Source organism: Medicago sativa, chromosome 8 (genome assembly GCF_051527215.1).
Source record: "Medicago sativa cultivar Bolivia chromosome 8, Bolivia_mono, whole genome shotgun sequence".
In the NCBI taxonomy this organism is placed as follows: domain Eukaryota; kingdom Viridiplantae; phylum Streptophyta; class Magnoliopsida; order Fabales; family Fabaceae; genus Medicago; species Medicago sativa.
In genome coordinates this window covers 66,756,257-66,782,284 of record NC_140756.1, presented here as the reverse complement: position 1 = coordinate 66,782,284, position 26,028 = coordinate 66,756,257, and the positions used below count along the sequence as shown (strand labels likewise).

General features: G+C 33.9%; 1 protein-coding gene across 1 annotated transcript; it reads left to right on the top strand.

The window, feature by feature from the left end:
* The first annotated feature begins 22,703 nt into the window (after positions 1-22,703).
* On the top strand, positions 22,704-25,701 carry LOC146900704 (naringenin,2-oxoglutarate 3-dioxygenase-like). Its single transcript, XM_085731774.1, has 3 exons — positions 22,704-23,209; positions 23,991-24,419; positions 25,261-25,701. The coding sequence occupies exons 1-3, from the start codon at positions 22,847-22,849 to the stop codon at positions 25,561-25,563; spliced, it is 1,095 nt and encodes a 364-aa protein (XP_085587900.1). The 5' UTR covers positions 22,704-22,846; the 3' UTR covers positions 25,564-25,701.
* Positions 25,702-26,028: the final 327 nt, after the last annotated feature.

Genomic DNA, 26,028 nt, shown 5'->3' with positions numbered 1-26,028 from the left:
CAAAGACAATGGCTAATGCATAATCAAGTATATAAGAGTTTTTCGATTTTTTCTTCTTAAAAGAAAGTATAAGAGATTTTGTACAAATGCAAATGCAAGACTCATCATAACATAGTTCATCAAGCAATATATTTAAATATCATGGTGAATTAGCTATGTATGTTGAGATAGTGCATCTCCCTCATAAAAGGCCACCAAAGTTAAAACACACAAACTCACAAAATTAAAATCATACATACATATTAGCATAACTAAGAAGATAAAAAAAATAACACAACTATTTCAAATTCATCAATAAGCAGAAGTTTTTTGTTTATGAGAAACCATACCCAAATGATTCAAACCATGATTAATGAATAGCTGCAATCACGAGGAATAAATCTCCATGAACTATAGACAACACTAAAGAATCCATACCAGATTGCAGCAAAAAAATCAACCACTTTCGTTTGCTTTCTCATCTCAATCGAACAGTCACAATGACATTCACAAAGAGGGAGCCACCGTATTATCTTCCTCTAAACCAGCGATCTAATAAAAGGCCACCAAAGTTAAAACACACAAACTCACAAAATTAAAATCATACATACATATTAGCATAACTAAAAAGATAAACAAAAAAAACAACACAACTATATCAAATTCATCAATAAGCATGGAGATTTTTTTTTAGATAAACCATACCTAAATGATTCAACCATGATTAATGAATAGCTGCAATCATGAGGAATAAATCTCCATGAACGATAGACAACACTAAAGAATCCATACCAGATTGCAGCAAAAAACAGAACAATTGGCTTCTATATTTTTTTACTTTCCCATAAAACCATTAAGAAAACACTATCCAATTTAATTAATCATCAGCATTTGGTTAATAGCAAAAAGGAAATTTCTATAGGATGAATGAAAAACTGACATTAATTATTAAAAAGGGTAAAAAGAGATACCTGGAGATAATTGATCAAAGAGATGCACCGGATAACAGAATTTGCACAACAAAATTACTTCCAAGGAACTTATGCATGTAGGTTAAGTGCCACCTTAAGGTTATGATTATTCCCTTCGTACATTCCTGAGGCTCTGTTATATTTCTTTGTTTCCTTTACGATATTTCAAATTCCTAAATTGCAAATTCACAAAAAAACACAGGATAGGGGGCACACAAAAAAAGCTCTAAAAAACTCAGCACCAAACATATTTTGGTTTTGAATCTTCATGATAGACATTGCCTGCTACAGATGAGAGATTCAACTTATAAAGAAAAGCTTGCATACATACATATGCTTTCACACAAATTTGCAATCGCTACAAAACCAACATGAACCTATCAAATAAAGAGTCAAAAATCAATTAAAGTTTAGAAGAAATGAAATTTAGGAATTTTTTAGAAGGCAGATCACAACAAAAAAATAACATAATAAGTGGATTCCGTTTCACATTAATATTAAAAGTATAACAAAACACGACCAAAGCTGATAAAAGTGATATATCTTGATTCTAACACAGCCTTCAAATGCACTTACTTCCACATAACACACAGAGTAATTTCCATAATCATACAAACAACTCAAATGTACCAGCACAAAAAACTTAACATAAATGTAAATTTTAGTTGCTGAAAGAAAAGAAGACATATCTTTTGATCTTCCTCATTTAGAAGTTCACTGATCATAGGATGACTCAAAAACCACAAACAATAGCAAAGATAAAGCACAACAAATTTTTTTTTTAACTATTACACTAACAAAACATACATGATAAATTCAATTCAAAGAGAAAAGGTGAAATTGAATTGAATTCAATTTTAGCCATTACACAAAAAAAAACTTACAAAATTGAAGCTATTTGCAGAAAACAACAAAATCGAATTGGGGAAACCCCAATATGAAAGGAAGCATATCAAAATCTGTTAATATGGACTTTGCAAAATCCCTTTTGATAAGATATAGAACAAAACCGAAGAGAGGGAGAGAGAGATAGAGAGAGCATACCAACATAGAAGACGTTGTTGATAACTCTACCAGTGAGAGAAATTACAAAACAGGAACAGGAAGAATTGAAAACGATGAACGGAATCGAGATCAAAGAGTCACTATTTTTTCAACTTAAAAGCCTTCTATGTTTTCTCTTCTGCCACACGAACCACCCTCTATCTTACGATAACTGTTTCTCTGTAAGGACACGCCGTCGTCACCGTAAAAACTCGCCGTCAACCGTCGTGCAAACGCAGAAAACATACGAAGACCATCCCATCAGTAGCTTGTCATCGTCGCCGTTCGTGGTCACCGACGATGAAGATTTAGATTGTAATGAAGGAGGAGAGAAGAGAAGGCCAGAGTTAGTGATGGTGGTGATACGGCTGCGGCGGAGATGAAATGGAGGGTTAGGTCAGAGTGATTGTTTTCAAGGAAGAGAAACAGGCTTGTTGAGCGTGCATATTAAGTGGCCGATTTGTTTTGGAATTAAGATTTAGGTTAGGGTAAAACAGGGATTTTAGTCATTAGGGTTTAGGAAAAATTAGGGCTTCAAAATTGGCATGGGGTAACTTTTATATATAGAATAATGAAACTCTCGCCCTATCTATACTATAGATTCAATAAAAAAAATAAAAAAAGCGCATTCTTTAAAGCCAAAATGCATTTTTCTTGATATCTAACACAATCAATGAGAGGATCCTTGAAAAAAATATTAAAGTATACTATTTTGTATTTTCGAAACTCGAAGTTTCATTGTTTGTGTTTGTCTACCTTAGTCGTGAATTTACAAAATCACCGTAAATACAAGTTGATAAGTTAAGGTTCAAGTTTGGAAAAAGTCCTGCTCTGATAGGGATACTTGAGGATGAGTTATAGTCATATTTTGAGTAATATCTTATTTTAGTTATGACGTTTAAGATGTATTTTTTAAGGAAAAAAGGTTTTCCTATTTTATAGTTTTAATTTGTCAACGAATAAATTTGTGATATGTAAGTGTAATTGTGGTACCTTAAACCCATTTTGTTAATGATTATATTAATTATTTTAAAATTTATTATTTTCCTCTCTGTTATAAAAAATAAGCAAAAATTGTTAACAAAAGTTAATGTATTTATTTCAAAATTTGTATCAAATACATCAACTTATGTTGACCAATTTTTTCTTATATTTTAGGATAGAGAAAGTACCATTTTTTTATAAATTTATTATAATAAAGATAAGGGTAGTGTTAACTTGTGCCCTTAGGGCACATCTTAAGAAATATTTCTTTAAATTTTGTGCGTTCATTAAAACATTAAAGATTAAATTTAATCCACGCATTCCAATACATCATTTCTAAATTTGGCTTCCAAACTTGTGCCTTAAGGGCACAAGTTAACATTTCCCTAAAGATAATTATATGATACATTGGCGGTTGCCGGCCTAGGTTTCGTCGGTGGCAACCGCGCCGGAGCTTATCTCCGGAAGAGAGACACACTGGGGGGGATTGGGGTCCAGCCTGGGAGGCAGAAAATGGGGGGGGGGGGGAGGGGGGATAGGGGAGATTGGTCTGTAGTTAGTTCAAGGAAGAGGAAAGCGAGGCAACCGGAGGATCGACGACGGGACAAGTCATGGGTTTCAGAGCGGCATGGAGGTTCGGCACAGGACTACAGGCATGATTGGCGATCACAGCTGGATGAGGATAGGGTTTTGCGGCGGTTTCCAAGGAAGTGGGAAGAAAAGCGGTTTAGGGTTTTCAATCATGGAGCGAATGGCAACTATGGTACTGTTTCGAAGAACACTGCTAGCTTTGAAGAAGTGGAACGATTCAATGGTGGTAAGGTCACATTTTATATTACCAATTTTCCTGATTCGTTGCCATTGTTTTGTTTACGTCAATATGTTGAGGTCTGTGGAATACTGTCTAATGTGTATATTGCAAGGCAACTTAATTCACGTGGTCAGGCATATGGTTTTGTAAGATTCTTGAATGTGAAGAACATAGTTAAATTGGAACAAGCTTTGAATAATGTGTGGATTGGTGAACTTAGGGGGTGGGCACGCGAAGCACGCTTTGATAGGTTTGCAAAACATGATTCCAAGACTAAGGTTTCTCTCACTGGTGGAAGGAGTGATCGGAGGGAAGAAGTGGTGAGACCGGTGGTGATTACACACCGGGAGGGTGTTAAAAATGTGCGGGTTGCTAAGGTGTCGGAGGAGGAGCGGGTGCAGGAGGAAAAAAATATAGATAAAATTGAAGTTTTGAAGGGGACGGTGGATGGAGTTATTGAGAAGAAAAAAATTAAGTTGAAAAATAATGTTAATGCTGAGGGAGTGGTGGGAAAGGTAAAGGATGTGAGTGTTGGAAAGGGTACGGTGGTAGTGGTCGGGAAGGCGAGGAACGAGGTAAAGGAGGGTAAAAAGGTGTGGCAACCGTTCATTGATGTGGAGAAACCAGTCGCACAGATAGATGGTGCTGTATCTGAAGGTGTACTCTTGTATAACTCAAAGCCGGAGGATCGTTTGTGGGCTACGAGTGGTATAGTTGCGAAGGTTATTTCGGGAGATTCTTCATTGGCCATTCAGCAAAGGGTGGATGACGCGGGGTTTACTTCAGTTGAGGTTACACCGATGGGAAGTGATAGAGTTTTCCTTCATTGTAACGACGGTACAGACATTTGGAACCTGTTTAATGAAGCTCTCGAGTTCTTTGACATGCTGTTCACAGACATTCATAGATGGATATCAGAGGATGAACAATACGAACGCGGTGCGTGGATTCAAGTTTATGGCACTCCTGCACACGCATGGCATGAAGATTTTTTCAAAATTTGCGTGTCAGGGTGTGGTAGATACATTCATTTTGATGTTTGCACAATGGATCGGGCGAAGTTAGATTATGCTCGGATTCTTGTTTCTACTCGATCTTTGGAAGTTGTTAATTCGTCTGCTGCAATTTTAATTGATGGTCGTAAACATTTGGTTAAATTGGTGGAAGAGTGGGGGTGCAACTTAGGAGAAGATGCGTTTTTGACGGAGGAAGAAACTGAGTCTAAAGCGGACGTATTGTCACAGAAAAATGACGATTATGGCTTGGAGGGAGTTCAAGGGGATGTAGATATGTTGGTTGATGATCTTAATAAGGCCTGGAAAAATTCAAACGTACAGCAGAAAGGAACTAATGCAGCTGAAGCACATATTTCTTCTCCTATTGTTAACGTGGAGGATCTTTTGTCTCAATCAATTCCTGTCAATGTTACTTATAAGCGGCCCACACAGAAGGTTAATAAGGTGAATGAGCTTGATTTATTTGATGTACAGAAAGGTGAACCGCAAGGAACTAATGCAGCCGAAGCACATAATTATTCTCTTATTGTTAACGTGGAGGATTTTTTGTCTATATCAATTCCTGTCAAAGTTACTAATAAGCGGCCCACACAGAAGGTTAATAAGGTGAATGAGCTTGATTTATTTAATGTACAGAAAGGTGAACCATCAGTGAAGGCAAAGTATTCTAAGTCTGGGGCTTTTTCTAAGAAACACAAATAGAAGTCAACGGTAGCTATCAAGCCATCGGTCGCTTTTATTAAAAGAATTGCAAGATTACCGGCGAAGGATAGAAGAGAGATTTTAAAGGTGCTTAAGAAGAAGGAAGGCAAGAGACGCATCTTATCCAAGGATTTTAAGGTGACAGCTAATAATGTATCTAACTCTTGAAATTTATCTAATTCTTCGGTGAATAAGGATTGGGAGAATTGGGTGATTCTTCATGGCAAGAGAGAGGTGGTGACGGAGGATGTTAGGGAGATAGGTAAAACTTTGGGAGTTAATTATAAAGGGGATAAAAATAATAGCTTTAATTTGTTGTCAAAGGAGGGGAGAAGAGAGTGGAGGGCGGAGAGAGGGAGTTCGTTGGTGGGGGTGAGATGGCGCCTGGTGAGGATGTTGGCAAGGGGCAGTAGGTGTAGGTCATGTGGGAGTTGGTTGGGGAGGAATGTGGTGAACATGAAGGTGGTTACTTATAATATTAGGGGGCTTGGAGGTTTTGAGAAAAAGCGGAGGTGCGCAGGTTAGTACAAGAGAAGCTTCCTTTGGTTTTATGTTTACAAGAAACAAAATTGAGTCGGTTGAAGATTTTTTAATTAGGTCTTTATGGGGGTGTGATGACCATGGTTATTCATATCAAGCGTCAAGTGGTGCTTCTGGTGGTTTAATAACAATTTGGAATGCTTCAGTAGTGGAGGTTCAGTGCACTATGAGTTTCAGACATGCTTTGGTTATTAAAGGGAAGGTGAAGCTGACGGGTCACGAATTTATTATTGCTAATATTTATGCACCTTGTGAGACGGTGGCTAAACAGGAACTATGGATGCGTCTGTCTACTTTTATTTTAAATAACGGTGATGATAATGTCTGTATTTGTGGTGACTTTAATTCTATTCGTTCAGAGGAAGAGAGAAGAGGCAGAAATGTAGTTTTCAGGCAGGTAGTGTAACGCCCTTCTTTTAATTTAATTTAATTATTTTAATTAGTTTTAGAATATATTTATATGATTGGTATGATTTACATGATTTATGTGATATTTTGTTATGTTATATGTTGGTATTTACTAGCATAATATAATTGTTATTTGGTGTAGAAATATATTTGTTATTTGTTATAGATATATTTGTTATTTGGTGCAGAAATATATTTGTTAATTGTTATAGATATATATTTGTTATTTGGTGTATTATTATATATTTAGTAGAGAAATATTATTTATTAGAATATGAGGATTATTAGTGTGAGTGGATTTGGGGGTTAGAATAGAAAGAAGAGTAAGTTGTTGGGCCTAAATAGATTTGGGAAGAATATTTTAGTATTATAAAAAGAGAAGCTTAGGTTAGAAAGAGTTTACCCTAAAACCGCTTTTTTGGAAAAGAGGAGAACAAGAAAGAAGAGAAGAGAAGAGAAAAGTCAAGAGAAGAGGATAATACCTTAGGAAAGAAGAACGCTGCTGCTGATTCAGGAATTAATCTAAGGTGAGGGTGAGACTATCTTGCATTAATATTAAGTTGTTAAATCATTAGATTGCATCTAACAAGTTGGGGAAAGTTTGTGAGAATTTGAGAATTAGGGTTTTGAGAGAGATTTGATGATTAAATGATGAAAACTTGTTGAATTGATGTAGAAATTGTATACAGTCCTTAGATAACCCATATGATGATTATTGGATGTAGTTTTGAGGTTAGAACCATGGAATTGGATGAGATGTTGGTGAGTTTAAGAATTAGGGTTTAATAATTGTAATAGGTTGTTAATAGATTTGAGAACCCTTTGAATTTGCATACAGTAAGTTGATGAATAATTAGTGTTCTAATGATAGGGTAATCATAGGGTAATGATTAGGGTCAAGTTTGGAGAGTATTGGATCGAATACGAAGTGGAAAAGATTTCCCCAAAGCGAAATCGCAGCTGAACTGCGATTTTGCTGTCAATGTGCAAAACGCGATTTTATTCTCTCAGTTTGACAAGTTTAAGTTCCGAACTGGGTTTAGGTGTAAACACGAAAGTTGTAGGTATGGATGTTAGCTTTCTAATGCCGTTGGTCTCACGTCAATAGGATTTATAGAACTTGAGTTATGGTCAAATTACTGCATGTAGGTCACAATGAATTTTTATGGACTTTCAGCATAACTTTTCCGAATTTAAAATAAAAACTGGTACTGATCGGTACAGAATTGGTCTTAGGCGTAAACATGAAAGTTTTAGATAATTTTGTTAGCTTTCCAGTTGCTTTGGTTTGACGTGAAAATGATGTTTGGTCTTTGAGTTATGATGAAAATACTACAGGGAGGTCTTAGCGAAATTGTACGGTGACAGCCTTCTCTGTTTCATGTTTTTACGTTTTGTTCATATGTTTCTGTTTTGAATTGATCTTTGTTGTAAACATGAAAGTTGTTGATATTTGTGATATCTTTCCAATAACTTTGGTTTGACATGAAAATATGTTGTGGATAATTTATTATGTTTTTACAAAGATACATAGTGAATTATTGTTGATGTTTAAATACGATGTTATATGAAGTTGTTTATGATTGATGAATATGATGTTTTAAGATGTTGTTTATTATCATTTGATATTGTTATATTATGATATGACATGAATTATTTATGTGATCCATATGTTGTCAAGATGTTAAGATGTTAAGACGTTAAGATGATAAGAGTTGTTAAGTCGTCAAGTCGTTATGAAGTCATCAAGTTATTAAGATGTTATGTTGTCAAGATATCAAGATGTTAGGATGTCATAGATGTTCATGAAGTTGTCTAAGTTGTAGGAAGTTGAGTCCATTGCATACTCATATACGTTGGTTGGGGGCTTGATGCTCTGGAATGCTTAGTCATTCACACGATTGGTTGGGAGCTTGATGCTCTGAAGAGCCTAATTACGCTCATATAAGTTGGTTGGGAGCTTGATGCTCTGAAGAGCCTATTTACGCTCATATAAGTTGGTTGGGAGCTTGATGACCTGTATTGGTACCAAATGCATTTGCATATCAAGAAGTTTTAAGATGATTTAAGATGTGAAGTTGTCGAGTTGTCAAGTTGTCAAGATGCTAAGATGATTTGAGATGTTAAGAGTTACATAGTCGAGTTGAGTCGCATTGTCGAGTTAAGTGAGGTTTGATTATGAAGTTTGATTGTGATTTGATGATTATGATTTAATGATGATGTTTGTTTATGAAGTTGATTATGAACTTGATTATGAAGTTGTTTTCGATAAATGCTATGTTTTGATAATGATACTTATGTGAATTATATGATGATGCTTACGATTATATTTGGTGTTAGATATTGATGCTTATGATCATGATTTAAGATAAGATGTTTTATGAATAATAATTGAGATTACTTGATGAAGTATATGACTAATGTAGGAAGGATAATGACACTAATTAAGGAGGTTTAAGTTATTAGATATGATTAATGAATTATAAGATGTTTAAGTTGTTGAATGTACTTTATATGATTTATATGCTTAATATTATTGTTTGAGAAATATCACCCCTCTGCTTGGAAATGTTGCTCTTCGTATGGGTAACTTGCAGGTAACCAGGATTAGTTGCGGTCGTGAGTGGACTCCTCACAAGTGTGTCTTAGGTGCTCTGATACGTAACGGGATGGGATTATGTCTTCTATTTCTATTCCTTACGTATTACTTATGGATTTTTATGAATAAATGTTGAACAAGACTTATGAGATTTTTATGTTGAGGCCTGCATGCCAAAGATTATTTTTATTGTTGAACTAATCTCCGCTGCGAAGTTTTGAATTACTTATGTTAAATGATTTTGAAGAATAAATTGTTATTTATTCAGTTTATGAATTTTTAAGAAGTGTAGCATTCCGTTTAAAGTTGAAAAACTCTGATTTATTTATGAAATTTTTACGTTGGGAAAACGGGGTGTTACAGGTAGATACAGACAACTTTAATAAATTTATTGATGGCTGTTTCCTGGTTGATTTACCGTTATGTGGTCGTTTATTTACTTGGTATCGAGGTGATGGCATTGCAATGAGTAGGTTGGACAGATTTTTATTGTCTGCAAAATGGTGTGAGACTTGGCCAAATTGTATTCAAGTTGCAAATCAAAGGGGTCTCTCTGATCATGTTTCGTTGGTGTTAGATGTTGACAACGCTAATTGGGGGCCAAGGCCGCTTCGTATGTTGAAGTGTTGGGCTGATTTCAGTGGATATTCAGAGTTTGTTCGGGAAAAGCTGAATTCTTTCATTCTTGATGGTTGGGGCGGACATGTTTTGAAATCAAAATTAAAAATGATCAAGTTGTGTCTGAAGGACTGGCATCAACAACACTCAAAAAATTTAGATGGAAGGTTGATGGAAATGAAGTCTAGAATTTCTCACCTTGACCTTAAAGGGGAGGAAGACGAGCTTCAAGAAGATGAAATGATGGAATTACATGATTTGTCTGTTAATTTGCATTCTTTGGCGCGCGTACATACTAGTATGAATTGGCAGAAGGCAAGGATGAATTGGGTAAAGGAAGGCGACACAAATTCTAAATTCTTTCATAATGTGATGTCAACTAGACGCCGACAGAGTTCCATTCATCTGATACACGCAAATGGTGTTTTAGTTGAGGGTGTTCAGAATGTCCGATTAACTGTTTTTAACCATTTTGCAAGTCATTTTCGAGCTTTAGATGTGGTTCGTCCCGAGGTGGAGGGTTTGAACATTAGAAAGTTAACTTTTGCTAAGTCAGGGAGTTTGGTGCGCCAGATTTCTATTGAGGAGGTGAGGCAGGCGATGTGGGATTGTGAGAGTTTTAAGAGTCCTGGACCGGATGGTATTCACTTTGGGTTCATCAAAGATTTTTGGCACGAGCTGAAAGATGATTTCATGAGGTTCCTGGTGGATTTTCACAGAAATGGGAAGTTGACAAAAGGAGTAAACTCGACTTTTATAACTTTGATTCCAAAAGTCGACAGTCCTCAAAGGCTTGCTGACTATAGACCTATTTCTCTGATTGGTTGCATGTATAAGGTGTTAACGAAGGTGTTAGCGAATAGACTTCGTTCAGTTATTGGTTATGTGGTTTCAGATGCACAATCTGCTTTTGTCCGTGGTAAACAAATTCTTGACGGTATCCATATAGCTAATGAGGCGGTTGATGAGGCTAGACGCTTGAAGAAGGAATTATTGTTGTTTAAAGACGATTTTGAAAAAGCCTATGACTCGGTGGACTTAAAATTTTTAAACGCGGTGATGGTTAACATGAACTTCCCAACTCTTTGGCGCAAGTGGATATCGGAGTGTGTTGGGACAGCAACTGCCTCGGTTCTGGTGAATGGTAGCCCAACGGAGGAGTTTCCTATAAAGAGGGGTCTTAGACAAGGGGATCCTCTCTCTCCTTTTTTATTTTTGTTGGCAGCCGAAGGGTTTGACGCTTTGATGAAGGCCGTGGTGACGAATGAACTTTTTCGGCCTTATGGTGTGGGGCAGTAAGGGGATGTAAGGCTATCACATCTTCAGTTTGCTGATGATACACTTATTTTGGGCGAGAAATGTTGGCTGAATGTCCGGTCTATTCGGGCTGTGTTGTTATTACTTGAGGAGGTGTCGGGGCTGAAGGTTAATTTTAACAAAAGTATGCTGACAGGTGTTAATATCCCTCAGTCTTGGTTGACAGAAGCGGCTTCAGTTCTGAATTGTAGAACCAGTACAATTCCTTTTGTTTATTTGGGGTTGCCGATTGGTGGAGATAGTAGAAAACTAATTTTTTGGAAACCCGTGGTTGATCGCATTACCGCCCGTTTGTCATCATGGAATAACAGGTTCTTATCTTTCGGTGGTCGTCTGGTTCTCTTGAAATATGTCCTATCGTCTCTTCCGGTTTACTTTCTTTCCTTTTTTAAGGCTCCTACAGGTATAATCTCTTCTATTGAATCTATTTTTAATTTTTTTTGGGGGGGGGGGGGGGGGGTGATGTCTCTCAAAATAAAATTGCTTGGATAAAATGGGATTCTATTTGTTTACCTGTAAATTGTGGTGGTTTGGGGGTTAGGAGGCTAGGGGAATTTAATTTATCTTTGTTAGGGAAGTGGTGTTGGAGGTTGTTGTGTGATAAGGAGGGACTGTGGTACCGAGTGCTTAAAGCACGTTATGGGGAGGTGGGAGGCCGCATACAGGAGGGGGGGTAGAAATGGTTCAGGTTGGTGGCGGATGTTGGGTAACGTGAGGGAGGGTGTAGGGTTGGGAGTAGGGAATTTGTTTGATGATAATATTAGGCGGGTAGTAGGTGATGGTAGGAATACGTACTTTTGGACTGATAACTGGTTGGGTGGAGTGCCTTTAAAGCTTCAGTTCAACCGCTTATTTGAGTTATCAGTGCATAAGGAGTATTCGGTGGCGGATATGGCAGCTTTAGGGTGGGAGGATGGTGGAGGGGTGTGGGTTTGGCAAAGACGTTTGTTGGCGTGGGAGGAGGAGAGTGTCAGGGAGTGCAGTGATTTGTTGAGTAATGTTATTTTGCAGGATAATATGCGGGACCTGTGGAGGTGGCTTCTTGATCCTATACATGGCTACTCGGTGCGTGAGACATATCGTGATCTTACATCTGTTGAAGAGACGGTGGTGAATCACGCTTATTCCAATGTTTGGCATAAGCTAGTCCCTTCTAAAGTTTCTATTTTTGCTTTGCGACTACTTCAAGATAGAGTTCCAACTAGAGTTAATTTGGTAAGAAGACATGTTTTACATCCAAACGGCAACCTGTGTGTCGGTGGGTGTGGAAATTCAAAGACGGCGGATCATCTTTTCATTGGTTGCAATATTTTTGGAAGTGCTTGGTACTTAATCTGTAATTGGCTTGGCATTTCTTATGTTCCCGCAGGTTTGGTAACTGATCATTTTCTACAGTTTACGAATTTGGCGGGTATGTCGAGATCTTCCCACATTTTCTTCAAGGTAATTTGGCTCGCTACTACTTGGGCAATTTGGAAAGAACGGAACAACTGTGTCTTCAAAAATGCGGTATTAGATCCCCAAAGCATTCTTGATAAAGTGAAATTTAATTCCTTTCTTTGGCTATCTTCGAATCGCATTCCGTTAGCTTTTACTTTTCATTTAGCTTTTACTTTTCATGATTGGTGGAGGCATCCGCTCCTTTGTATGGATGTCATGTAGTTTTTGTCTTTTTGTTTTGAGTTGGTGGCGGTATTCCTTTTGCTAGGGGCTTTGTATTTGTAACCGATTGTGTGATTCATCACTTTTAGCACACCTTATGCGGGGTGAATCACTTCTCGTTTGAGCAATATAATCCATTTTGATTTGTTCAAAAAAAATTATATGATACACTATATGTAACCAAAAAAAATATGATACACTATATAATATCTCTTGAAAATTTCAACCTTATAGTTTGCCGCATTGTGATATTTTGGACCTTTCAATTGATCCAACCCTTCTCTTTCAAAAAAAAATTGATCTAACCTTTTTGTTGGTATCATAATTACAATTTTTGTTGTGATAGAAATACAAACAGCACAACCTTTTCTTCAAGGCCTCTAAAAAAACAAAAAAGAATACTATTTGGGACAAACGCAACAACTGAAGTGTAGTAATTTGCTTTGTGTTATAAACTTATAATGAGAAATGATATTTGTAGAAGAATAATGCTGGATGTCCCGAGAGCCGATTTCAAGAATTTGTCCCGAGCGTGTATTTGCATTTATTCACCCCACTACCGGCTGAATTCCACCTAACTCCCATCATCATGTGGTTCCGTGTATTGTGCCATATTTTGATGAAACTTCCCACTATACTATTAACCTCCTTGTATTGTGGAAAAACATGGGTTTTTATTGGTTAAATTGTTGTCGGGATGGTTTCGGGAAATAATGATTCGGGAGATATAGCACTATTCTTTGTAGAACCATTATTTGACAATTTTGGTGATAACTTTATTTCTAATATTCATATTTTCTAATATTATTTTGGTTTTTGTATCAATATCTCGTTTTTTTGGTAAATTTATGGTCGTCTTAAAAGTTGTCATACAAATAATTGTTCAAATAACACAACTCATTTATAAATATATCCTTGGACTAGCCTTGCCTAACATCATGTCCTTTTACTAGGATTATTAATGAAACACTTGCCATATACTAGATTCATGAAGGAAAAAAAGGCGCATTCCTTAAAGCCAAAATGTATTTTTCTTGATATCTAACGCAATGAATGAGAGAGATCCTTGCAAAAGGTATTAAAGTATATTATTTTATGCTTTTAAAACTCACCATTTCATTGTTTGTGTTTGTTTGGTTTATAATTTGTTTGCAAAATGACAGTAAATACATGTTAATGAGTTTTAAAATTAAAGTTTGGAAGAAGCTCTGTTTAGTTATACTTGGAGATGAGTTATAGAGTCATATTTTCACTAATCTTATTTTAGTTATGATGTCTAAGATGCAATTTTAAAGAAAAGAAGGTTTCCCTAGTTTTGACAACGAATAAATTTAGTGATATTATTTTTTTTTGTTAAGTAGCTAGATTCACACACATTATGTGTGGAGAAGTGGGGAATCCGGGGTTCGAACCCCGGCCCCTGCACAAATTATCTCTGGTAGCTATCAACTGAGCTACACTCACGGGACAAATTTAGTGATATTTAATTGTAATGTGAGTGTAAATGTGATACCTTAATATTTTTATAATGATTTTATTAATTATTTTAGAATTTGTAATTTTTCTTTTTGAGGAAAGAATTTGTAATTTTTCTCTCCGCTGTGAAAAACATCTTAAAGAGTATTTTCGTAAAAGTAATTCAAAGTTAATTATTCATACTTTAGGGTTTAGGGTGTCACTTGAAGCATTCAACAAGGATGAATACGTCCGCAATCCGCATAAGCAACCAGAAAATTTTCATTATAATCTCGCATAATCCCACCAGGAAAAAAATAAAGGCATAGTACTGTAGAGAAAATACTTTTAATTTGATTTAGTGCATGTTTGATATCGTAGTAGATTTGTCACACTGTGATTTTGATAAACAAATTGTCATATCAAATATACAATAATTTTTTTTAAATTAGTGACGAAAATAATACATTTACTCATAACTAGTATCACTCATAATTTCTAATTTTTCTATAACCCATCAAAAAAAAATTCTAATTTTTCTATAAGTTTATTCTGCTAAAGATAATTATATTTGCGACTTATAAGACACTAAATGTAAATATTTTTTGGTCAAAGATCATATTTCTTTTATTCAAATATTGGAATAGGCAACAATTACATAATGAGTAGATCACTACCCACTAATAATGTAAAGTACATCTCTCAAAAAAAAAAATGTAAAGTACATAACTAACCAGGCACGGATATAGTGTGGGGGCAATGGGGTCAAGCGACCCCACTTGCCTCCACACGTGTATTGTATTTTTAACTCAAATTTAAATATATATCTAGTTTGACCCCTCTTTATATAATATTATTGTCTTTACATACTCTATTTATTACATATAAAATATTACAAAACTAAGAAGGATCCTAACGAGTGTTCTAAGAGCATTAGTTAATAAATCAGAATAAGTAGTTTTTTTTATAAAAAGTTGTTATAATTATTATATCAATACAAATAATGCTTATTTTTAAGATAAAATTTTCTTTTATGAAATCTTTAACCAATTATCTCAGAGCATATCGTTAGCAAGACCATAAAACTATTATTATAATATAAACTATTCTTATATTTGTTGAAAAAGGTTGTGACTGACGCTACATTGGTGGTGAAAAACTAATTAATTATGGTTATATTATTTATAAATGTAACTTGTATAATTTTCGCACGCTTACGCGTTTCTAAATTTTTTATGATATAACTTGACCACACTTATTAAAATTTCTGGATCCGTCACTGTAACTAACACATGACCAAACAGATACAACTAAACTAGAAACTTAATGCTCTAAGCTCTAACAACATTACAACCCTAAAAGAGTAACAAATACAAGCTTGAATCTAGTCGATCTCTAAATTGAATCCACCCTTGTATAGTTGTATATACCCTTCCATTTGAGATTTGAATCTTATAGTTTGCGGCATCGTGAGATTTTGGACCTTTCAAATGGACCAACATTTAGGTATCATAATCACAATTTTCGTTGTGGTAGAAATACAAACAGCACAACCTGTTTTGAGGGCCTCTAAAAAGATTTTCCTTTTAGGGCAAACAAACAGAACAACTGAACCTTAGTAAATTGCTTTGGTAGCTATTATAAAAATTTATGAATAAATGTCCTTGTACCAGCCTTGCCCACGTAGCTAACATCATGTCACTTGTACTAGGATTATTAATGAAGTAACTGTCCTATACTAGATTGGTCCCGTTAGTGTTACAATCCACCATGGGGGGATACCCTCCCCTCCTTAAACCAGCTGATAGTACTACGTCATTCCTCAATGATGACCAAAGGTAATTGGCTTTTTCCCTTCATTTATGGTTTATATATGTAATAAAAGCTGTGCCAAATTCAATTAAGTGACTTACGTGCAAAGTGGGTAGTCGACTACAGTTTACATTTTCGTTTTGGAACATAGTATACTATAATTTACATTTCTAAAAATTAAATATAACAAATTAAATTATTGAAAAGAATCAAAAGAGTGTTAATTGTTTGATGGAAATCAATCCACGTATACAAAGAAAGCTCTATTTTATATACTCTCTCATGTTCTAAATATAAAAGAAATTTGATCATAGGTTTTATCGAACATATAGGTAAAATGGTCTTGTAACATATACACGTGTCTTTTTTATCATTAGGTTAATAACTCAAATAATTTTTCATTTGATTTAATGATAGAACTTATTGATTCAATGATGAAAATTAACTTGTATATGATGTAAAATTTGTTTTACCTGTCCCCCATATGTTTTATCTGATCATAAAAGTTATGTATATGATCTAAATAATATTTAGACTAAATATTTCAATCCTTTCAACCACCTTTTTCTTATATTTAGAATCGAAAGCAGAAATGAATTCTATAAATTTTAAATATTGGGACACCATATATATACACTTGTATATATAATTATATTTGTTATTAGATTTCACTTTTAAAGCACATGTATACAACATATAAATGTTTCCAACGAACTTTGAAAGCATACATATTATATACAATATAGAACAAATGCAATAATTCCAATTTTAAAATTGTTGAGCCATAATGGTGAGTTTCATTGTTTTGGGTCGACATATTGGATTAAGAGTAACAACATAAATGAGATTGAACATTATATCGCCACCCAAAATATTAAGATCTGCACTGCGTTTTTGAGCACCTTAATTTATATGTTGTTCAACCTCAATTTTTTCACAATATAAGACTTTAACTCACACTTAATGTATCACAACACAAGTAAGCAATATTAAATTTTAACAATAGAGTTTTCACCATTAACACAAATTTAAGCTCAACAAGGTAAGATATGTCCACTCTCATCACGATTATAAACAAATTATAAATTAGAATTGAATAAGATTGAAAATATATAAAATTAAAAATTACAATAAAGAGGTTTATCTCTTCGAAGATCGAGAATGGAAGAAGAGAGTGAAGAATAAAGGGAGAATGGAAAGTAAGAATGGACGGGGAAGGGAGATGGAATGAGAATGGGAGATTAGCTGCTTTCCGTGTGGTTTGTCAGTTTGTAGTCTTTTTGTGTTTCATCTAATAATTTTTTCTGTTAATTGATGTGGACCAACTTTACAACACTTGAGATAATATTTATAAATCATTTTTTTAAATAACTTTTGAGATAATATTTCTTTCTTTATTCTTTTGAAATAAAAAATCCCGTAAACTTAGCTCAGTTGGTAGAAATATTGCATTTTATATACAGGGGCCGGGGTTCGAACCCCGGACATTCCACTTCTCCACAATTAAATTGTGTGAGCTCTAGCCACTTGTCTACTTGACAAAAAAAAAAGAGTAGAGAGAAAAGAGAGAACGTGAGAATATGAAAGTGAGAATATAAGTATGGAAAATTATAGTAATTATGCATTTATCTCTATTTTATATTACTCTTTTAATCTGATTTATTATTTATTAAGGTCGGTCACAAGGCTAAGGCTCTGTTTGGCAAAAATAGGCTATAAGCTAGCTGATAGCTGATAAGCTAGCTGATAGCTGAAAAGCTAGCTTATAGCTGATGACTGATATGTGATAGCTTATAACTGAAAAAGCTAGCTTATTAAAATTAAAGTGTTTGGTAAAGTTAGTTGTAGAAGTAGCTGATGAATATAAAATTACATAAAAAGATATGTTTTTTTTTTGTTTTTATAAATTATATAAACTTTTCTACTTAATGTATTTTTTCTAAATATTCAAATTTATTTGAAATTATTTTCATCTTCAAACTGATAAATGTGCTTTATGAATTCAATTGACATTTTCTTATTCGATAAATTTTTATTTTTTGACGAATTTTATTTAACCAAACTTGTTTCACTATTTATTTATTATTTGTTATTTATTATATATTTCATTTAACATTAAATATATTATATGAATTACCTTGTTCAAATAAAATATTATATGAATTACAAGCAAGCCCATAAAAAAAAAAAGTGAACAACAGGATATTGAAAACTATAGTACCATGTAGTGACTAGTAAGCCGTGAGCATGGTTGCTGTAAGCCATAAAACGTGGGAAAGTGGGTGGTTTTTTTTTTTATTTTAAAATAATAAAATTAAAATAAAATCCAAACGAGCAAACAATCCAAACAATCCAAACGAGCAACAGGATATTATTTTAAGATTAACAATAGAATTCCTCGTTTGTTGAAAGGCTCTAGAATTCATGTCACGCCAAACAATCCAAACACAAGAGAGCCATATCAAGTAGAGGCAGAATAAATGGTTTTAGAGAAGCTACCCATCGATCCGAACTGAAGGATGTGGTCATGAACATTAGCTGGCTTGATTGAGACAAACCCGAGCCAAGTATAAATATCGAACCAAATTTATCCAAAAAATTCGCAGTGCAAAAATAGATGATCAATATCCTCCTCATAGCCACAGTCGCCTGAGCAAAGTAATGCATTTTGTTTGAGTACCCTTCTCCTGAGTAAGTTGTCGGTTATTGGAAGGCGGTTATGTAATAAGCGCCAAGCAAAAATGTTAACTTTTAAAGGAACCTCCTTGTGCCAAAAAATGGAAGTATGATTATTATGTAGAGATTGGTTTTCTTGATGTCAATTAATTGTAAACACTAGCAACATTGTAACTTAGAGAAGGATGAAGTTGCCAAGTCCACATGTCACTCACATCAGCCTGCAAAACAATTGGTGGTAAAAGCGCACAACAATCACCTCCAAGTCTTCCTCCCAAGCAAATAACCTCCAGCGCCATTTCCATGCCTCACCGCCCTCCCCCCAACCTAACGAAAACATGTCTGCCATAGTCGTCAATTTGTTAACGGAAAGATAAAAAAGACAATTGAATCTATCTTTCGAAATTCCTCCCTCTAACCAAGGATCCCACCAAAATAAAGTTCTTACGTCATCCCCTACCTCACGCCGTAAATGATCAGTAAACCAACCATCATCTCCCACTTCAGTGTCCCTTTGAGAGTAAATTAGTCCACCACACCGTAGCTAATCTTCCCCCATTTCTTATAGTTTCTCCTTCCTCAACATACCTCTTAGCTAAGACTCTATACCACATACTGACTTTTTCTTCCCTCAACGTCCAACATCATTTTCCAAGTAACGATAAATTGAACTCCCTAATCCTCCTGACACCCAAGCCTCCCTCCTCCTGTTTGAGACAAATAGTGTCCCAATTTATCCAAGATATTTTCCTAAATTCCTCACTCCCACCCAAAAAAAAAAAAACAATTAAAAATAGATTCAAGAGAAGTAATGATACATGCAGGAACCTTCAAGAAGGAAAGAAAACAGACCAGAAGAGAAGACAAAACAGACTTCAGAAGAACTAACTGGCCAACAATTAAAATAATTAATACTACTTGTTAATTAGCATAATGAATAATATACTTCGATAATTCCTGCTATTTTTTTAATCTTTTCATTATTTCTCTTTCAAAAAATAAAAATCTTTTCCTTCTTCTGATTAAGAAAAACGTTATTTCCCTTATAAAAAAAGTTATTTTTAAACAATACAAAAAATATTTAATTTAAAAAAATTAGTCAATTTTGAATTATTTTTCTGATCAATGCTTCATAATTTTTTCTTATAAAATTCATTAAAAAATTACTCATTTTTTAAATATGTTTTCGAACTATTTTCTTCATTTGTTATACCGTATAGTTTTAATGATCAATGCATTCAATAATAAAAATTTATAAAAACTTCAAAAAATTCCAAATACATATATTAGTTTAAAGATGTTTTTTCTTAGTCAGTCTCCGTGAGCTTAGCTCAGTTGGTAAGGACAATGCATAATATATGCAAGGTCCGGAGTTCGAATCCCGACTACCAAAAAAAAGAAGATGGTTACCTTGAACTTTATTATTAAAGAACTTATATATGGTCTTAATTATAAAGTAGCTTTAAACCTAAATATATTTGGCCGACTCTGTTACGTCTTCTTAATATTTTTCTTTCATAAAATAGGTAAATAATTTACGTCAAAATCATCGTGGTTTCTAACATTTCCATTTTGGCGATGGTGGGAGATTGGTCAAAATGTCAAACAACAACTAAAACTCTTTCCTCAAAAGGTAGCGCAGGCATGTGCCCTACATTCTCTAACCTGCTTATGTCGTCGTCCCTGACAGGAGGAAATATGTAATACTCTTCAATGATGAAAAATCAAATTTGCTACAACTCTACGTAAAGAATGAATTAATTACCCTGCATATATATATATGTGTGTGTGTGTGTGTGTGTGTGTGTGTAAAAATGTATGTAAAAAGTGTCGAATAAAACTTAATACTATACTTATACTATAAGAAAAGGATTGATGTGACAGAGTACTTGTTCCGTTAAATTAGATGTCTCTTTTATGTTTTATATGGTTATTAAGACAATAATCAGTAGTGTTCGACCAAATGATTTTATGATAATAGAGTATTGATGATAAAATATGTTTTCTTTAGTTTTCGTGAACTTTCAATTGGTAGGGATTTGCATAATATATGTAGGGGTTGAGGCTCCATACACCCTGCTTTTCCATGTTTAAAATGTGTGACCTACAACTATTAGACTACTTGACAAAAAAAATGTTTTTTTAAAAAAAAAATATTTTTATTAATTATAAGTTAGTGTTTCACCAAAATAAAACAAGGGTTAATTAAGTAAATGATCCCTATAAATATTCAGAATTTCATTTTTAGTCCCTACAAAATAAAATCGCATTTTTTAGTTCCTGTAAAAAATTTCGTCATCATTTTTAGTCTCTGTACAAATTTTCATCAACATTTTTAGTCCATGTAAAAAATTTACATCAGCATTCTCGGTCCCTAAAATGCTAAAAGAAAATGTTAGAGGGATTAAAAAGTGTGATTTTATTTTGTAAGGACTAAAAACAAAATTCTGAATATTTATAAGGACCATTTACTTAATTAACCCATAAAACAATATGGAATAGTAAGATGATTGATGATTGAGTCAAGGGATAAGAAGTTGGATATCATGAGTCTAAATTCAGACAAATGAGTAAATATTATTCTTACAACTAATTAAAAAAAAATTGAAAATTAAAAAGACCATTAGTTCCTCTCAAAAAGAATATTAGTTACTTTGGGATAAGTTTAATAGTAAGTGTCTTTAGGGCGTTGTTTAAACATCTAAAAATAGTAACTAGTTTAGTTATAACTATTTTCAAGACAAAATTTATTTGGGGAATTAGTCACTTTAGTCCCTGAATGGGGAACGATTCGTCAATTTAGTCCCTGAATGCAGATAAATTGCAAAATAGTCCCTGAATGTAGACTTTGTTAGTCAATTTAGTCCCTGAATGCAGACTCCGTTAGTCAATTTAGTCCCTGAATGTAGACTTCGTTAGTCACTTTAGTCCCTGAAATTGACCATGCAGGGACTGTTTTGCATATTATCTGCATTCAGGGACTAAATTGACGAATCGTTCCCCATTCAGGGACTAAAGTGACTAATTCCCCAAATTTATTTTGATGGATTCCTTATATAATGTCTTTATAACACCTGTTAACAAGACTGTAATATCTTGAGAAGGAGTGAGTTGTAAAAGAGGATAATTAAAATGTGATTGAGTGAGATTTACCGTTATGTATTTGACATCTTTTGAGTAATGAAATGAATTGATTTCTTTCCTTTAAAAAAATGAAATAGAGTGAATGTTTTATTTAGAATCAATTAGTTCTCTCCAAAAACTGGACCCAAATTAACACCACTAGTTATTCGTAAACACTTCTAGTGTGGGTTAGTTTCTAGAAGAATGGTAGGTAAGTACCAAAATTTCGAGAATGGAACGGTAAGATGGTTTGGTTAGGTAGCACTCCAAAGTCCAAAGGGAAGTAAGTGTTTGGGGACACCCATGTGTCTCGCATGCAGTGTTTTAAAATCGCAAGGGTGGGTGATATATAAAAGTAGTAGTAGTATTTTTTTTCCGGTTTTTTCGTTCGAGGGTATTTTTTTCTAGCTAAAAATTTGATGTCAAATTTTATGTGTGGTTGCTCTTAATTAGCTCAATTAATATGACAATCCTCTCTAACTCTCCTCATGGCTCAAAGTTGATTGTTAGTAGACAAACCGACTATTTTGGCTTGTGTTGAAAGTCTTCATAATAATAATAAACGACATTTTATGTTGACGTCGTAGGTGTCAATGACGATACAAATGTATGTGGATGCATGTTCCATTAATGTGGTGGATGTGAACGACAATGCAAGTGTATCTGAATGAAAATCTTCCACTTATGCAAGTGTATCTGAATGAAAATTTTTTGCTTGAAAGAAAATATACACATATAAATGGATGTCAACGACAATGCAAGTGTATCTGAATAAAAATCTTCCGCTTGAAAGAAAATATACACATATAAATGGATGAATTCAATGACACCCCATATTCCCCTCATGATCTAACAAATTACCATCACATTTTCTTTCATTTATAATTTTTAAAAATTGTTTAAAATAAGACAATTATTTTGGGACCCATGAAAAAAAATGACCCATCAATAATCTTATAAATAAGGAGGTGCAACAAACTTTCATCATAACCTAACTTCTATTCTATATCTTCCATTCTCTTACTCATCCATCCCTCAAAGTCATCACTCTATTTATTTGACTATCTCTTCCCAAACCTCATACAAACACCGCCTTAGCCAAAAAACACAGCAACCTTCCTTGCAAACAATGGCACCAGCTCAAACTCTCACCTATCTTGCTCAAGAAAAGACCCTTGAATCCAGTTTTGTTCGCGAAGAAGATGAGCGTCCAAAAGTTGCTTACAACAACTTCAGCAACGAGATTCCAATCATTTCTCTTGATGGAATCGACGACGTTGGTGGCCGTAGAGAAGAGATATGCAACAAGATTGTAGAAGCTTGTGAGAACTGGGGTATCTTTCAAGTTGTTGATCATGGTGTGGATTCAAAGCTTATTTCTGAGATGACTCGTTTTGCTAAAGGTTTCTTTGATTTGCCGCCGGAAGAGAAGCTCCGGTTTGACATGTCTGGTGGTAAAAAGGGTGGATTCATAGTCTCTAGTCATCTTCAGGTAACCAAATTTTCTTCCCTTTACACTATTATTTTACACTGTCTTTTTTCATTATTTAACTGCCCTATTTTGGTATGAATAATTGGTTGCATCATACTCCCTCCGGTCCTATTTACAAGAGAAAATTGAGTCAACAAAACTTGATGTATTTGGACTGAAGTTTTAACCAGATACATCAATATTTGTTGACCAAACTTTTTCTTATAAATAGGACCGGAGGGAGTATTTTTATAATCAACTTAAATATCACATAAAAATATTGTATTTATCATAAATGAAATTTATGATTATTTATAAAAGAGATAATCACAATACCAAATCATTATAAATTTTAACATTCATTATTGTTTAGTTATTGTTAGTCCTTTGTTGAAGATATGATATTTGACGTTTGACTAGTAGGTGCACAAGTTAGTTATCATATGGCTCATGCTCTTTAATTCCGCTATAAGACTTTCGAGTAAACTGTTTGTTCGACTTTTGACTAATTTTCAAGTCAGAAGATGAAAGATCTAATTTTTTTTCTTTTAGACAGAGTTGAACTACTTTTCAAATAGACAATTTAATGAGTCAAAGAAAAAAAAAAATCTTGTAGAGAGTAACAATTAAAGGTGTTCACGCTGCAGTTTAGATCGATTTTGAGATAAAAAGTCATCTAATCTAAAATAAAAATCACATACGGTTCAGTTCGGTTTGAATGACTATTTATACGCGATTTAATTTGGAAATATGGTTTCTACAAAGAAGATTTTGAATCACTATACTAACTTTTATTATTCAGGGAGAAGCTGTGAAGGATTGGAGAGAGCTAGTGACATATTTTTCATACCCAATTAGACAAAGAGACTATTCAAGGTGGCCAGACAAGCCAGAAGGATGGAAAGAGGTAACAGAACAATACAGTGAGAAGCTAATGAATTTAGCTTGCAAGCTATTAGAAGTGTTATCTGAGGCTATGGGGTTAGAAAAAGAAGCTCTAACAAAAGCATGTGTTGATATGGATCAAAAAGTTGTGATCAATTACTACCCAAAATGCCCTCAACCAGACCTAACTCTTGGACTGAAACGACACACTGACCCTGGCACCATTACTCTATTGCTTCAAGACCAAGTAGGTGGTCTTCAAGCTACCAAAGATAATGGTAAGACATGGATCACCGTTCAACCAGTTGAAGGTGCTTTTGTTGTTAATCTTGGAGACCATGGTCATGTGAGTACTCTTTTCCTTGTTATTTTCCCTTTTTTCTGTCACCACTTTTTGTGTGTACTTGCCATTCATAGAGTGTGAAATAATTTATTTATTTTTTTTGTTAGAAACCACTTCCACCTTATAATATAATTTATTTTAAAAATAATTTTGTTTTTATATGTCATTTTATAATATGAATTAACAATTTTTTCTTTCTTAAGATTGTTCCTATAATTTAATCAACATAATCTTAAATACTCTTTTTGTTTTGACTAAACATAATCCTATATTGATTTAGTCAAAAAAAAAAAAAAAATCCTATATTAATTTATGATAGAATGTGAGTATACTATTTTCCTTGTTATTGATTCACCTGTCATACCCAAAAAAATTATAAAAAAAATTAATTTATTGGTAACCCAAAAAAAATTAACTAGATTTATTTATCATTTATGAAAATGACTTATCCCGTTTGTCTGATAGCACAAGGAATCTTATAAAAGTTTATTTTTTAAGATGGACCCATGAAGGCTTTATTAGACATAGAAAACTTGTCCACATCACTGTATACTACAAAGTTTTCTTTTTGTTGTAAAATAATAAATGTCACACTCTTCCATCTGAAAATATAATGTCACTCTCACATTAGGTATTGTTTACTTATTTAGGCAAATCTTGGGAAATGATTTTAGGCGCATTAATTTTAGAGACCTGTTATTTTAAGGTACACCAAATAAGACTAGGTGAATATGGTCAATATTTTGAGTACATCATTTTGTATTATGTCAACAAAATCACCTTTTTTTTTACTGCATGGTGACTTTTTTAAATGATTTGTTTATGTGTTGCGTGGTACATGCAGTATCTAAGTAATGGACGGTTCAAAAATGCTGATCACCAAGCAGTGGTGAATTCCAACTATAGCCGTTTATCCATAGCAACATTCCAAAATCCAGCACCAGATGCAACTGTGTACCCTTTGAAGATTAGAGATGGAGATAAATCTGTGATGGATGAACCAATCACTTTTGCTGAAATGTATAGGAGGAAAATGAGCAAGGACCTTGAGATTGCTAGGATGAAGAAGCTGGCTAAGGAAAAAGAACTTAGGGACTTAGAGAAGGCAAAACTTGAGGCCAAGCCTTTGAATGAGATTCTTGCTTAAACCTAGTTTCCAGATCAATAATGATTTATTGTTCCCCTAAATTGTGTTTAAATGTCCTTTTTGTCAATATGTGTTAAGCATTTGATCGTGTATCTTAGAGGTTAATCTTCAATAATATTACATCTGTGTTTAATTAAAGTTCCCAATAGAAAAAAAATGTCATTTGCTAGTGCAAATATAAATTTTATAACACGGGTTTCTTTTCTTAAAACAAAAAACATGGGAGTTTTTATATTGGCCACTCCCTCACTTTTCAAAGAGTGATTCATTTGTAAAAATAATTTATTCGAAATTGAGTGACCTTTTTTATTTTGAATATATTGTCAATTACTTGTTTTGCAATTCTACCTTTTAATTAATAATATTTTTACCACTTCAAAGTTAAAATATTTCATTGTGCATTTAATTTAGTAAAAATGTTTTGCTTATTATATTTTTCAACGGTGATTACATCAATAGTATATG